The 17,267-nt window shown below is 43.7% G+C and overlaps 1 protein-coding gene across 3 annotated transcripts in view; it reads right to left on the minus strand.

The window, feature by feature from the left end:
- TLK1 (tousled like kinase 1) overlaps positions 1-17,267 on the minus strand; it is a 146,241-nt gene that overhangs the window by 72,718 nt on the left and 56,256 nt on the right. For all 3 annotated transcript variants that reach the window (XM_045032665.1, XM_045032663.1, XM_045032664.1), the window contains exon 3: positions 12,597-12,668. In XM_045032665.1, the coding sequence (XP_044888600.1) occupies positions 12,597-12,668 (72 nt within the window). The remainder of the gene's footprint in view (positions 1-12,596; positions 12,669-17,267) is intronic.

The following is a 17,267-nucleotide window of genomic DNA, read 5'->3' on the forward strand; positions in this document are numbered from 1 at the left end:
TTGCATGCTTCCAGTTTCAAATGAGGTGCGTGGTTAATTGATCAGTTCACAACTCTGATGTTTGTCACTGAGGTTCTGCTGTAGTTTTAAATTAGATAATAAGGTCTTGTGGTCAAAGTCTGCTTTTTTGCCATATTTGTACACTGCCCAGCTGAAAGGGGCCCAAGTCTGAGCCAACAGCTCGGCACTACTGACTTCTATATACTGCACCGTTTTGATATAAGAATAAAAGTTTGTCAAAGCTATTTTCAAAATGTATCTTTCAACAGGAACACAATGCTTACAAATGTTTATCTACATGATGTTTGTTGAGTGATACACTGTTATCTTAAGTTATGTTTAGTCTAAACATTTAATGAACATTCTGTGAACAAAGCAAGTTAATGTTAAGTGATAAATTGACAAGATTTAACCAAGTATTGATGACATTAAAAAGTAATCTTCTCCTCTCATCCATCCTCTTCTGCTTTCAGTCTCGTTGGAAAGAAGTTAAGTGATTTTATTATCAAATTTGTTATTCGATTATTAGCATTTTAATATAGCATCTTAAGTAGCCAATGTAAATGACAAGTATAATTTTAAAACTGTACAGTCTTTACAACTATTAAATATGTCTACACAATCATTATACATTTCACAAAATGTTACTTTTACAATTGCAGAATAACTATCAGCTTTCTCATCTATAAACCTCTGTATGAATTTAAATTTCATTTTGAAATAAATCAAAACTCCAATAATTTGTAGAAAAAATATTTCATTTTCGTTTAATCCTTTTCATTCCTTTTGTTTAGTTTAACCTTAAACTGCAAACAGTATTAGCACTCTAATAAGACATCTAAAATTATTCTGGAGGTAATTTTCACTTTTGGTAAACACAGTATTCATATGATAATGCACAATGCATATGCAAAACTCGGGCATATCAGTTCAAATCACCACACAATGTTTTCCAGAAACCAATCAGCACATTTCTTCTTCTAATGGAACCATATGAATTACAACAAATTCAAGAGCTATGGAGCTGAGGAATATCTAGTGAACACTCCCCAAATAATAAAGCTGTCTTCACTTATAAACTTCAGCAAAACTTACAAAGAAAAAAATTTGTATAAGTCCTCCAATGTCAGATTCCAAAACTATGAAGAAAAACACAAAGCTGACATGTTGCCAAGACCCCTATATTTTATGTCAGAGGTGGGCAAACTACGGCCCATGGGCCACATCCAGCCCGCAGGACCCTCCTGCTTGGCCCCTGAGCTCCTGGCCGGGGAGGCTAGCCCCTCCCCTGCAGCCTCAGCTCACTGCGCCGCCGGCACAATGCTCTGGGCGGTGGGGCTGCGAGCTCCTGGGGCAGCGCAGCTGGTGCTCCGGGCAGTGTGGCTGTAGCAGGGGGCAGTGAGCGGGAGGGGGAGAGGTTTGGATAGAGGGCAGGGGAGTTCGGAGGGGGGCAGTCAGGGGGCAGGGGTGTGGATAGTGGGCAGGGCGGTTAAAAGGCAGGGAACAGGGGATGTTGAATGGGAGCAGGAGTCCCCAGGGGGCAGTTAGGAAGGAGAGGGGGGATTGGATGGAGTGGCGGGGGGCAGTCAGGGGACAGGGAGAAGGGGTGGTTGGATGGGGCAGGGGTCCCGGGGGGCAGTCAGGAATGAGAGGAGGGGTTGAATGGGGCGGCGGGGGGCAGTCAGGGATGGACGTTTCGGGGCGGTCAGGGAGAGTTGGATGGGGCAGGAGTCTGGGGAGGCCTGTTGGGGGACAAGAAGCAGGGGGGGTCGGATTGGAGGTGAGGGCCAGGCCATGCCTGGCTGTTTTGGGAGGCATAGCCTCCTCTAACTGGCCCTCCATACAATTTCTGAAATCGAATGCGGCCCTCAGGCCAAAAAGTTTGTGTGCCCCTGCTTTATGTTGTTCAGGTCCTGGTTTACCTGTATATTTTGTGGTTTACCACTTGTTTCTATCTTGGCTTGATAGTTTTTAATTTTGGCCTTTATATTTCCTTTTATAAAACATTCATTTGTAATAGTCTGCTTCTAAAAGAATTACTCTCTTTCCAAAATCGTGAGTTAAGATAGAAATACAAGTCTATATAAATATTTTATATTTACTTGCAGAACATAGCACATAGAATTTTTTCAAAGAAAAAAAGTGGAAAACCACCAATTTGTACTATGTCTCTCTTAAATATGTAATGTCTTTCCCTCTCTATAGCAAACTTAATGGTGCTGAGATTTTCCGTTTTTAATAATCTTTACATTTCTCTTATGTATAATTAATGCACTTGTATTTTTTAAAATTTAATTTCCCCCCTAAATCTTACCCCCTCCACCACTCAGATTTACAGCCGCAAACTATAAAAAGAGTTTTAAAGAACTCTCTATCTGCAGAGAATAGAAAATACAAACTACAGTTACAAGGATGAATTTGAAATTGAAACTTATAATGGTGGGAAAGACCAAGGTATTCATACACTATCAGAAGCACTCAAAATCCACAGAACTCACTCAGTTTAAGATTAACCATGAATTGCACATAACCAATTTGAACTCCAATCAAAATCTACATACTTTAAATGTGAACAGAATCTAGTAAACTCATGTCATTCACATGTAAAAGGACACTGAAATACAGGTATAGTTTTCAGGAACAAACATTCAGTAAAATTATATATGACCATTTTCTATCAAATAAGTACAAGAAATACAGCATTTTCTAAGGTGTCTTTACATTGTCTCACCAAATCTGCAATCTTATCCGCATGGGTGGAATCCAAACAAAATTAACTGAGGTCCACCCATGCAGATCAGAACCTATATTTGCAAGGCATTTCTATTAAAATTCTGCCATTCCAAAATCCCAGGTTTTAATACTAGTATTCATGACCTAGAAAAATGATTATTTCTAAATTCTACTATGTTTTCTGCATCCTTGTCTGGCATACAAAACAAGAGATAAATATACACTGGAAAAATACAGGAAAAGTATTGCATGTATTGAGAAAATAAAAAATATCAAACCGATTTATTTTTATATACCACATTATCACTAACAAAGCATAGCATGATTACATCAGTACTGCATCACAGTTTGATAATAAACTAACATTCTCACTACAGAAACTAATGTTAGTGTTATATTTCTAATCAAGATCTAAATTTCTACATTATTTTTCAAAATCTGTTGCAATACAGTTAAGGTCTCAACACCACAAAGGGAAGCACCGCTCACCTTATGAGTATATCTTCAGGCTCCTACTGTACCTTTCATATGACAAACTGTCTACCATAACAGACTCTTTATTATGACACCATTTCAAAAACTCTTGTATGCAACATTAAAAGTTTAAATTTATTCTGTTAAAAAATTACATTTAGTGTGAAAACAAACCAGATGTTATTTAAAGGAGTACAATGCTACAGTCTCTCATCATAATATCTGGCATAACTACAAACTCTTTGAAGAGAATATAACACCTTTTGAAAAATGGGTCAAGAAAGCACATTCTTTTATTTAGTGCCACGATTTTTCTGATTGCTCATTGAAAATGTAAAGACATCCTCCACTTAAATTTTTTAATGAAATCATCACAGCTGCAAAAAATAAAGCCATGGCATGGCAGAATTCCAGAAATCATCTTTCAGCGAACATGGAAGGAACCTGCAGCAGGAGACATAACACAGTGAATAGCTCTGCTCAAGGCCCTTTAAAAAATTTTTTTTAAAGTGTGGTTGCTGAATTTTGGGGGCTCTTTTGTTACTTGTTTTCAAGAATCCAATATACAAAGGTACTGTACTTTGTGTCAGAAGATCTGGGTTGAATTCCCAGTTCTGGCACAGACTTCCTTCGTGACCTTGGATAAATCACTTATTCTTTGTATCTCAATTCTCTCTATATAAATTGAGGATAATGGACCTTCCTACTTCACAAGAGTGTTCCGAGGATAAATTCATCAGTGTTTGTGAGGCATTCAAATAATCTCAAACTTCATTACACCGCGACCCCCTTCTGACAACAAAAATTACTACACAAACCCAGGAGGGTCATGGGGGCCAAAGTCTGAGCCCCACCGCCCAAGGCGGCAGGGGGACCAAAAGCCCCACGGCTTCAGCCCTGGGAAGGGGGGGGGGCGTGTAACTTGAACCCTGCTGCTCAGGGCTGAAGCCCTCGCGAGTTGGCTTCAACCACGGGCCCCACCAAGTCTAATGCCAGCCCTGGCAATCCCATTAAAACACGGTCGCGATCCACTTTGGGGTCCCAACCCACAGTTTGAGAACCACTGATCTACGGCAATGGATGTCATACAAGATCCTAGATCAGAGTTCCCAAACTGTGGTACGTGAGACATCTCTGTGGGGTACACAGGAGAAATTGTGTAATGGTGGACTGTATTTTACTTACTGCATTTTCATAATAGGCTACTGAGACAAAGCTTTAAAACTCTGTGGGAATTTGTTATATAAAATATGGTAGTTAATTTACTTCAAGACGTACCAATGAGAACACAGATACGCAGAGACTCTGATGTGCAGAGCCCTCACCTCCAATCACCGTACAGAGCAGGTTTAGTTGCCCAGCAACTGTCCAGTCTAACTGAGCTCAGAACTTAGTCAGGGGTTTTTTTTGGTAGTATATGTCACATCATAACTATATCTGTATGTAACAGTGAACTATGGACAGATGGCTAAAGACCAGTAGTGTTAAGAAAAACACACAAAGTATCAGTGATGAGAAGGGTAGAAGTATGTGGGCAGCTGGTAGATTTGGAAGGGGGCATGCAACAAGAAAAGTCTAGGAAGCTCTGTCCTAGATAATAGGCACTACCCTGATATAGGACCATGTTTTTCTTTCACAGAATTGCAACAACACAGCATAATTTCCAGCATGTAATGGAACACTTCCACTGTCATCTCCCTCAACTTCCAACCTACACCACTGCAGTACTGTTCAAAGAGAGTTCCCAGGCAGCACCATTAATTTCTTTGTATACTGTTACTATTTCTCCAAGTAGTGCTATTAAAAAGTTAATTAGGCATTTCTACATCTAGCAGTAACACTAAATTGCTTTCTAGAATTTTTCTACAAATTTCCTTCAAAATTAACCAGAAAGAGGTAAATAGATTATTGAAAACTGAATGAAATTTTCAATTTGGAAAACTGAGATACTACCCAAGTAGATCATGCTCCATGTCTCAGACAATGCAAGATATTCAACATGCAGTTATAGTTACAAAAGAAATTTTAAAATAGCAACTTCTTACCTATCAGACTTGCTCCTGGCATACATTCAAAGGTTTTTCTGCTGTCTTTTTTTTTTTTCCTCCTTACATTGTTACTACTTTTTACTCTTTTTAGCACTTAAGAACCAATACTGCTTTGGGAGGATAAACTCTAGTCTACCCGTGAATCACCAACAGAACTGTTAATTAAGTATCAACTGGAGGGACAAACTGGGCCTTAATTAAACCTGTATAGCCCAATTATAGATAATGTGCCAGAAATTCTCTGACTAGTTATGATGCACAAGCCAGAATGAACACAGCTGAACTTTCAGACACGACGTTGAGTTTGCACAGCTGTCAGTTAGAAAAACGGCTCTCTAACTGAAAGTTGAGCGATTTTTGCTTATCAGTACTCTGGAAGTTACACAATCTGTGTCAGGGGATTCAAACAAAATAAAGATCAGAGCTAGATCTATGGCACCCTCTAATTCTATCTAACCAGATACAATCTGAATGCAGTACTGTAATGCCATATCTTTCTCCTTTGTCAAAAAGATAGACAAAAAAGACCAGAGAATTAAGACTTTTCTCTTAACTGGACTGCCACAGCAGAAAACGTCATTTTTTCACAAGAACAAACTGTCAAAGTATAGGCAGTCACATCTTTCTGGCCAAGAAAATCATCTATTTATTAATGCCAAGAAAATGCACCCAGGAAGGACAAGATAAATTTTGTATCTGGGTAGCACAATTATTCAAAGGGGGTGAACAAACAAACAATGTCAGACAGGGGCGGCTCTAGGAATTTCGCCGCCCCAAGCACGGCGGCACGCCGCGGGGGGCGCTCTGGCGGTCGCCGGTCCCGCGGCTCCGGTGGACCTCCCACAGATGTGCCTGCGGAGGGTCCGCTGGTCCCGCGGCTCCGGTGGAGCATCCGCAGGCACGCCTGCGGGAGGTCCACCGGAGCCGCGGGACCAGCGGACCCTCCGCAGACACGCCTGCGGGAGGTCCACCGGAGCTGCCTGCCGCCCTCCCAGCGACAGGCAGAGCGCCCCCCGCAGCATGCTGCCCCAAGCACGCGCTTGGCGCGCTGGCGTCTGGAGCTGGCCCTGATGTCAGACTTAGGATCCACATCCTCTTTGTGACTGCTAAACTTAGTATCAGACAGCCATCTCGGGGAACCTGTTTTGCAATTGACACACACTTACTAGACAACAGAAATAAGCTTCAGCAGCTTAGGCAGAATCTTAGCTCTCTACCTTGTTAATTATAAAAACATAGTTCCTTAAGAGTTAAGTTACCTGGACATGATGAAACTCCTCCTAAAATGAAAGCACTCCTCCCTAACCAGCAATACTTCTAATTAACAATACTAATTAACACAGCATGTGACAGCAATTCAGATTAAGCAAACTATCATTCCAGCCAAAGAGTTCAAGATACCCATATTTAGGTCTGGTGCAGATTAGATAAAGGACTTGTCTAGACTGGAGATTTGCCTGGATTACAGTAACTCCTCGATTAACGTTGTAGTTATGTTCCTGAAAAATGTGACTTTAAGGAAAATGATGTTAAACAAATCCAATTTCTCATAAGAATTAATGTAAATAGGGGAGGTTAGGTTCCAAGGAAATTTTTTTCACCAGAGAAAACACACACACACACAATAAAGTTTTAAACAAACAATTTAACACTGTACACAGCAATGATGATAGTGAAGCTTAGTTGAGGCGGTGAAGTCAGGGGGTGGGATATTTCCCAGGGAATGCCTTACTGCTAAATGATGAACTAGCACTTGGCTGAGCCCTCAACGGTTAACACATTGTTGTTAAGGTAGCCCCTCACTCTACAAAGCAGCACAAATGGAGGGAGGGGAGACAGCATGGCAGAGAGTGAGAGAGAGAGATGGATGCGCATTGCCACTTTAAGTATGCTAACCCCACTTTAAGTACATTGCCTTTTTAGGTATATCAGCAAGTTCAGACAGCAGCTGCTGAGAGCAAGCTCCCTCTGTCCTGAGACCTCTCATGTCCCCCCTCGCTTTATGGAGATGGGGTGTGGGGGGGGAGGAGTAGGGGAAGCAGGAGAAGGGGGGAGGGGGACACCCTGACATTAGTCCCTCTCTACCTGCTTGCACAGCAAGCAGGAGGCTCCCGGGAGCAGCTCCAAGGCAGAGGGCAGGAGCAGCAATGGGGGGAGGGACAGCTGAACTGCCAGCAATTGATAGCCTGCTGGGCGGCTGCCGCACAGAACTTAGGGGAGCAGGGAGCTGATGGGGGGCTTCTGGTCAAACCTGGTTTCAAGCCCCCACCAGCTAGCTCCAATGGGCTGCTCTTTCTACAAGCAGTAGACAAAGCAGGCTGCTGCCAAACGTTATAACAGAGCATTGCACAACTTCAAACGAGCATGTTCTCTAACTGATCAGCAACCTAACAATGAAACAACATTAACCAGGACAACTTTAAGTGAGGTGTTACTGTATAGCCATCGGTATAGCTACCCAGTGCAATATCTGGTATAGATGGTCAAAGCTTGCTATTTGTGGCAGGCAAGCCTACCCATATTAAAAATGGGATGAGCTCCAGTGATGCAAATAGTGGCTTTTCTTGTCCAGTTTAAGGGTTATACCAGTGCAGTTAAATTAATGGCAGGCCAATTATGGCTGTAATCAGGATAAATTTCCAGTCGAGACACAGTGGAACTTATGCAGCATCCTGCAACTTTATACATGTCTGAACCTTTGTGTACCCTGAAAAAGAGGAGGTTATACCTGTAAGTGGAGGTTCTTCGAGATGTGTGGCGCCTACCTGTATTCCACTGTGAGTTAGACATGCACATCATGCGCCCAGAATCGGAGAACTTTGAAAATAGTGTTTGTTGGTCTGTGCATGCACCCAGGCTCACCTCATACTTCTGATCAAGGCAATAAAGGGCAGGGCAGATCAAACACCTCTTCAGTTTCTTCTCCACCATGAATCAGAAAGATCCAAAGCAGAAGGGAAGGAGGGCAGGTAGTGGAATACAGATAGGGACCACACATTTCAACAAACCTCCAATTATAGGTAAGTGACCTCTTCTTCGAGTAATGGTCCCTATTGCATTCCACTGTCAGTGATTGACAAGCAATACCTAAGTAGGAGGAGGGTACGAGGATCAGGACAGTAGGGTCGAGCAGAGGACTGCCGTTCCAAAGGAGACATCAGCAGCCAAGTCCTGCACCAGGGCGTAATGTTTTAAAAATGTGTGGATGGAACTCCACATAGCAACTTTACAGATGTCTAGGAGGGTACATCCTGAAGAGATGCCATGGTTGTTACGCTCAATGGACTGAGCTCATACCCCTGTAGGGGGAGGAAGTTTCAAGAGCTGACAGAGTAGAATGCATCTGGATACCAATTTAGAAATTCTCTGGGTGGAGATGGCATGCCCCCGACTCTCTCTGTTATGGCAATAAACAGTCTCAGGGACATCCTGATAGGTCTTGTTCTCTTCAGGTAAAAGGCCAAAGCTCATTGCACACCGAGGGAGTGGAGTCTACGTTCTTCTACAGAAGTGTGAGGTTTCAAAAATAATACAAGTTAAGTGAATGGATTAATTAAAGTGAAACTGTAACTACTTTAGGGATAAATTTGGGGTGTGGGTGTAAGGAAACGTTGTCTTCACCAGTGACAGGAGGTCCCAGGTCTTGTGAGGAGCTGGAGATGGTGGTACCGATGGAATATGGCCTGGAGCCAGTGGAGCCCAAAGTTTCTAGGTCTTAAAACGTACTGAGTCCTCATAGGCAAAGCTGGTGGATGGGATGTCTGATTTTTCTGAAGTGAACTTAAAGAAAGACTTAGTCCCATGCTTATGACAGTGCTTCATAACTTCCCAACTAGGCCTCGTCACAGGATCTGTGGGGTGGATTCTCCAGCACCGGAGGCGGACTTTACAGCAGGAGGCGTACACCTTGCTGATTCAGGATGATATATGGGGGAGTTCCCTGGTCTGGGTCTGATTGGGGTCTCATGGCCATCTCCAGGAGATACTTGCAGAGGCGAAGTGCCCACTCTCTCGGGTACAACTGGGGAAAGAATGGCAAACACTGTACTGAGCCGCAATGTGAGCTTCCTCCAGGCAGTAGAGAGAGCACTGATGGTCGTCGCTGAACAAGAAGGATTGCGGGAAGGAGATGCATAGTTTGAAGCACGGAATTCTGAGCATAGTCTGGTACCTGAACATTGGAACGAGGAAAGGGGGGAAAGAGGGGTGGGCTGTAATCTGATTCTATTCTAAAACTATTAAAACTACTAATCAATAGGTTATTTAAGAAATAATAAAACTATTTGCAACTGTTGTGTGGTAAATCCAGTAGTGAGCCTCGAAGGGCCTAGTATACCCCCATCACAAGGCTCAATTAAAGAAGTACAGATTAACTGCTCATTGAAGCACATGGTGCACAAGGGACCCACTAATGCTTACCAAGTGCAAATTTACTATAAGAGAAGGTTCCATCACTTGCACTGTCCTTCATGCTGACTGAGATTTTCTCTGGAAAAGGGAATCCCCGGTGACTCACAGCCCTCTGCCACACTCTTCTCGAGCGTGAGGCTCCATACAACTACACTAATATAAGATGGGCAACGGAGAGCCAGATATCCAAACAGCACATGGCGCAACAATGTCCTTTCCAGTGCGCTATGTCTCTCTCCATTAATGGCAACTGACTGACCTCACACTTGGTCAGAATGTCAGAAGCCCACTAACCTTTAGTGATATGCAGTATATTTTCACAGTGATTCAAGGCAAAGACTGGACAGAGTCAGATGAGGGAGACAGCTGAACTAGCAGTGTTGGAATAATTCTGAAAATTGATTTGTCATTTTTATACGGCTAATGAGCCAGCAGCAGAAAGAGCTTATGTCAGACTAAAAGGGCTGAAATTGTTCAGTACCTCACTTCATATGTGAAAAAGTATAAGCTGTTTCTAATTTGAGTGATATAAAAAAATATTCAAAGCATGACAGGTTCAAATTTACTCCTGCTCTTCTCCACCCTTTTATCTCTCATTTATAAAGTCCATGTAATTTTTATATAGGTATTCCTCCACTTTTTTCCTATAAAACACTTTTTGGGAAAAAAATGATGCCAGAAACTCATCCTTACAATAAGAAAATTAGTTTGCACACCACACGAAAAGAAAAAAAATAAAAGGTGGTAAAAATTTTCATTTCAGATGCTATAGATATTATAAACTATGAGGAAAAAGGATTTTAGAAGTGGAAAATGATCTAATGTCTGATCGTTGAACACATTTCTATATTTCTCAGAATAATAAATACTGGCAAACTAATTAAGTTTGAAGAGTATTTATACAGCTACAATTAAACAGTGGCTAAGGAGGTTTCCCTGTGCTAGTCAAAGTTTTTCTGCCTTAAGGTAAAAATTTAGCAAGCTATACACACCATTCTTAGTTCCAAAATATGAATTTATCATCATTAACGATACAACAATCATGTAGGTTACGGATTCCATGACTTTCCAGAACTTCCAGGACTTTTGGGGCAGAGCCAGAACAGTTGACCGGTGGCCAGTCCCAGGGCCATCAGAACAGCTGACTGATCCCCCACCTGCTGGAGCAGTAGCTGGGATTGGGTCAGTGCTGGAGCAGCAGCGGTCAGTGCTCTGTTTGTCCCTCTCCCTATCCCTATCTGTCCCTGACTTTTACTAAAATATTTTTAGTAAAAGTCAGGGACAGATTGCAGACTTCCAATAGTATTTGTTTATTGCCTGTGACCTGTTCCTGACTTTTACTAAAAATACCTGTGACAGAATCTTAACCTTAATCATCATGCAGCATAGCTATATATCAAGTCTTGGGGCAAGAGTCTAACCCTCACACTGTCCCCTTGGTGGTAAAAAGGCTGAAGTAGTATGCAAGTGCTCTAAAGGGGGGGATTTCCCTGGTGCAGTCATTGTGAAGACCACCACTTTGAACCCTCCCTCCACACTCCATACTTGTGAGTCCTAACATAAGGGCATGTCAGTGACAGGGCCACAGCACTCAGAGTAATGCAGTTTCTGAACAGATCTCCAACTCCGTGGGAAACCCAAGGAAATTGTTGTAACTCAGATAGATCCCCCAGAGCCGTTTGAGTTATGCCAGGGGCCTCACCTGGCCAAAGTATCCCAGGACCAGGCGGGCACAAAGATGGTTTAAAGGTGGTCTTAATCTTCCCCCCAGCTGCTCTTAGAGGCATAGCACAGAATCTCTGCCCTTTTTTTTTTTTTTTTTTTTAACAACAGGCATGAGATAAAATACAATTATTTATATATGAAATGTAGTTAACCTTTCATGATACAATGCAGAACCAACATAAGCTAAAAAGTGAAAATTCTCTGAACACAGGTCCAAAGGAGCTTTTCACAGGATGGCTGGCCCCACTAGATGAAGCAGGGTCCAGTTCCCCTTTGCCAGAACAGGTGCCCCCAGTTTGGCCAGTTAGAGAGCCAGGCAGCACCTGGTACTATAAAGAAACTAGGAGATCTGAGGGAGGAAGAGACCCAGCAAGAGGGAGACCTAGTGAGTTAAGGTGCCTGTCAGGAGACTCCCTGGAAAGAGGGAGGAATTATCAAGTAAGCCAACAAAGGGATTAGCTTGCCGACTATCAAAGCCGGTGCCAGGAAGCTGAAAAGGGCTGAGGGCTCGGAAACCCATGGAAAAGCTAGCCAGCTATCCTTCCTAGGCAAGAGAGCCACGGTCACAAAAGGCTGGAGAGAGCTGAAGGCTGAATGCAGCCGAAGAAGGTTCCCGCTGGCTCTCAAAACCAGAGAGCTGAAGCGAGAGAAGGCTGAAGGCTGACTCCCCAGGCATGGTTAAGAACACCGGGGCTGTGCTGGAGACCCAGGACACAGTGAGGGACACTGGGGTTGCATTGGATAGCCAGGGCACTGATCAGAGATGCTGGGGCTCTACTTGATGAACTGTGTGGAGACAGGCCTGTAACTGTAGAAGTTGGTGTTGGAACTTGTTTTCTTATGGGTTATGTGCCTGGAACTGTATTTATACTTTGGAAGACTGTTTGGACTATTTCTGGAACTACAAAAGGATAAACTAATGCAGGCGTGTCTGTCATGCTGCGGCCAACTGCAGACGGGCACTCCAAGCAGGACGCTCCATGACAGCACTTTTATGAAGTCTTACCATACATATCTCCATCTCAAAAAAATTAGTTTGGTCCAAAGATGTAACGAATTTTAGTTTTTACCACTACATGCACTTTTAAATCTTATTGTATATATAGAAATATATTTTCTTTAAGACGCTTACATATAAAAATATCAACTGCATTAGAACATATTGTAAGTATTTTGTTTGCGTTATAATATTGTAAACATACATACCTCCGATTCTTTATCGCTTAGAGATCCCAAGCTTCCAAAACTGTGATTAGAACTTTCATTATTTGTTGAGGCCTATTGAGAAAAATAATATATCACATACTATGTTCAGATTTATAAAACAACTAACAAATTACAGTATTTGCAGTTATGCAAAGTAAGGGTAATCAAATTTCATGGTTCAAGACAAAGTGCTCAACTGCAGAGACCATATGACCTGCAAGCAGAATACCAGATTTGATGGACAAATGGTGTGCTCCAGCACAGTAAATTCTATGTTCTTAATTGCTTCTAAAGCTATTCTGAACAATGTAGTTTTCTATCAAAATTGGAAAGGAAACAACTGTACACACACATCCTCTCTGAAAAGAATGCACAAACACAATTTACAGGATAGACCACTAACTCATGAAACAGTCACACCAATATGACACCCGTAAGGAAACCATTTAAATGATTAAGAGGTTAAGGAGGAGGAAGTGTCTACACTAGAGAGCTTACAGCAGCACAGCTGTACCAATGAAGCTGCACGGGTAAAAGATCTCTCATGTAGCAGCTCTAGGCCAACAGGAGAGAGTTCTCCCATCAACACAATTAAACCACCCCCAACAAGCGGCGGAAGCTATGTCTGTGGGAGAACCTTGCCCACCAACATAGCTCTGTGCACACTACCCCTTATGCTGGCGAAACTTATGTCACTCGAGGTGTGTTTTTTTCACACCCCTGAGTGACATAAGTTTTGCCAACACAAGTGGTAGTGTAGACATTGCCCAAGAAGTATGTCAGATACAGAATCAAATGATCATTTTGAAGGGCTTTCCTTAAAAAAAAGTTAAACCTCTAGAATGAGCCACATTCCTCCAGCCTTATTTTAGGCCAGCAAAGTATCTGATAGATACTTCTTGAAAGCTCTGACTCCAGAGGGTGCATTTATATACTCACTAATGCTAGTAGATTTGAAGAGAGAGTTAGCAATTCTTTCTTTTTGTAATGAATGTAGTCTTCTTGTCTGAGAGGATAAAAAAACAAAAACCCAAAAGCTAGCTAATAGCCACATGACACTAGGAACCTTATCTTACCTTAGACCTTAGTTCCTCCAGTGTCACTGACATCAGGCAGCCCAGTTCTTCTACTGATTATGATCTCTCACTAGGTCTGGTACTTCTTCTTAGGTGATTGCCAGTACATTCAATATCCTCTGTCACTGTTTTCTACTAGTTCTTCCCTGACTTTCTTCATTTTCTTTCTCCCTTCTTTAACCAATTCAACACTTGCTTAGCATGTCTCTCATCTTAAATACAATGCACATGTCACAACCACCTGAGGCTTCTTTCTTTGGTATTTTCTAGAATGTCCTGCTCTGTCAGTTCCCAAATCCTCACATTTGTTATGTCTTTCCATGAAATTTATAGAATCTTTCCCAGTCATCTGTGATGGGCAGCCTCCAATCTCTTTTTGTTAGCCACCGTCATTGGCCAACTCTCTGCTCCACACTGTAGTGTTCTCAATACAATTGCATGATATAATCTGACCTTTAGTTTGGTGTGGAGACCTGTTTGACCAGATGTTGTTCATCTTTCCAAAAGTGATGTCTGCTTTTCCTAATCGCATATGAATATCCTTATCGTAGCCACCTCAAAAGTCGTCACATTGCCCAGATAGCAGAACTCTTCTACCTGTTCAATACCTTTTCCCTCCACTTGCACTTTTGCACCTATTGTCTGGCTTCCTACCTTCATGATCTTGGTTTTCTTTAATTCCAATCCAATTTTTGCTGCTTCCTATTCTACCTCTGATGTAAGAACAACCATTCGGTTCCAGATCATACTTAGTAAAGCAATGTTGCTGACAAAGTCAAAGTTGTGTAACATCTCCACTAACTACAGTCTATGGTGCCTTATTATTACAGACGTGTCTTGTTCACAGCCTGGCTGTTAGTGTGTCTTTCACTGGCTCCCAAGCCAACAGGGTCTTTGCTGTGATGTTATCCAGCATAATTCCTACACCTAATACATTCCTCCTCCTGAGTATAAGATTGCAGCACACATACCATCTTGCCCCTCCTCGCCCATCTCCTCTCACAGACATCAAGAATGTTCAGATCATTTTTTTTGGCTTTTCTCATGTAACCTGTGCCAGCTTTCCTGTACTATGCAAAGTACACACATTCCACATATTTATTCTTGTTACAAATTTTATCGTCAGAATTAGGGTGACCAGATCACCCAGGTCAAATATCGGGACGCGGGGGGGCAGGGCGGGGGCAGAGGGGGAAAAAATGGCGGCAGAGCAAAAAAAAACAAAAAAACCCCACCCCCGATTCCTCCTCCCTCCGCAAGCGCTGGAGGGAGGCCCGGGAGACTCAGGGGAGCACGGGGCCGGGGTGAGTGTGAGTCCAGCCTGGCCCCGAGCAGGCAGGACTCAGGCGCGGTATCTGGAGGGAGAGTACGGGGTGGCCTGCGGGGCCAGGCAGCGGCTGTTCTCCCCACCTGGGCAGCAGGACTCGGGAGCAGCCGCTGCTGCAGCTCCCACTGCCGCGGGGGGAGGAAGCGGCCGCTGGCCAAGCTCGGCAGCTGCGGCTCTGGCGCCCACGAACCCCCCGAGCCCGGGCCTGCTGTGGTGACCCAGCGCGCACGCTGCGCATACCCAGCCCCTGGCCACTCGCGTCTGGGCTGGCTGCCCAGCTGGTGCAATCCTGCGGGCGGCCTCGGAGTGGGGGCAGCAGGCCCCAGCCCCCCGCATCCCGCTCGGGTCCTGCAGGGGAACGAACGGGACTGGGCTGCCGATGTCTTCGCCACGGGATTGCACCAGCTGGGCAGCCAGCCCAGACGCGACTGGCCAGGGGCTGAGCGCAGTGTGCGCGCTGCCCCGCAGCAGGCCCGGGCTCGGGGGGATCGGGCCCGGGCACCAAAGCCGCAGCCGCCGAGCGCCACGTGCTTGGCCACTTCCTCCCCCCGCAGCAGTGGGAGCTGCAGCAGCGGCTGCTCCTGAGTCCCCTGCCCAGGTGGGGAGAACAGCCGCCACCTAGCCCCACGGGCCGCCCCCCTACTCTCCCTCCAGGTACCGCGCCCGAGTCCTGCCTGCTCGGGGCCAGGCCAGACTCACACTCACCCCGGCCCCGCACTCCCCTGAGTCTCCTGGGCATGGCATGCTTGGAAAGAGGCAGGGATTTGGGGAGGGAGACAATGGGGCAGTGAGGGGGCGGGGATGGGGGCGAGGATTTGGGGAAGGATCCAATGGGGGAAGGAGGGGGCGGAGTCGGGGCAGGGGAGGGCGCGAGCCCTTCGGGCTCCGGAGCCTTTGCTTGTTTGTCCAGTGTCCCGACCTAACATTGGTCGGGACGCGGGACAAACAAGCAAATATCGGGACAGTCCCGATAAAATCGGGACGTCTGGTCACCCTAGTCAGGATTCTCAAGATCTCAGCTTCATTTTGGCTTTTACTGACATCTGTCATAGTTGGGTTTTCAGGCCCATCATCTAACATCCTCAAGTTTTGGTTTGACTGAGATATTTCTGTTGCAGAAAGGTTTTACCAGAGTGGGTTTCAAACCTAACGGCAGAACCCTCCTCTTTTATCTGAAAACTACAATTTATTGCCAGTATTTTCCTACTCTTTAAACATAACCAGTTTTCCCTATATAAAAGGGTTAGACTGCCAAGAAAAAATAAGAAGTTAAACCATAAATATCCTTGGATTATAAAAATGTATGAAGTCATGCAGCCTGAGAAGTAATGTAAAACAGGACTTTTCTATGGCCTGGTTTATATCTATTCAGAGATCTGTTTGGCAAAGAATAGCAACAAAGTCCTTTAGTGGAAAAGCTAAACGCATTGCCAACGCATTTGATATCTGTTAGGGTGTCCATTTTCTACCTCCTGGATCACTGGATTGTTCTCTTTTCTTCCACATATCCAATACCCAAAAGCAAGGCTGTGCAGAAACATTATGATGCAAAATTATAACTTGCCACAGCAAGTGTTCATCTGGGAGACACTGGATCACTGAATTCCATTATTCAGCCAGTTTAAAGAATGAGACTGACCTCAGACTAGATGATGACTTGTGAATTAAAATTCCTATTGAAACATAACCAGAATAGATAGAATTGGTAGGTTTTTCTCAGGGATCTTCCTTGTTATCTAGGAACATCTTGAGGTAATGCTTTGTCATGTCATATCCAGTGTTCCTCTGACATTTGTGTATTTGGACAGAGAAACCAACCAGGAGCACCCATTTTAAGAATCTATTTATTATGGTTTTCACCTTATGTTCTCCAAAGTTCTAAAAACTGTTTTGCAGAAGGTTAGATAGAGATAGCCTTTTCATAACTGTTCTTCCCAGGAAATAAGGGGAACTTTCACATACCTGCCCATCAAGCGAAGAGGAAAGTTCTAGAATCTCAACTAATTGCTTGAACAGGAAACACAGATGTACTTAGGTGCAAATTCCTGTGTGTCTTCCTGGTTCCAGACAGCAGAAAAATGAGGATGTGGGGGAAGGACATATGTAAAAGAATATCTCTTCATTCTCTCTCCCAAAATGAAAGCTGTCCTAGAGGAGTCATATAGCCCATTTTCGTAGTGACCCTTGAACATCAGACCAAAAGAAACTTTTATACTAAGTGTAATATGGAATCCATAAGCCAATATTTTTACTGGAATAAGAGATTAA

Source organism: Mauremys mutica, chromosome 10, assembly GCF_020497125.1.
Source record: "Mauremys mutica isolate MM-2020 ecotype Southern chromosome 10, ASM2049712v1, whole genome shotgun sequence".
In the NCBI taxonomy this organism is placed as follows: Eukaryota; Metazoa; Chordata; order Testudines; family Geoemydidae; genus Mauremys; species Mauremys mutica.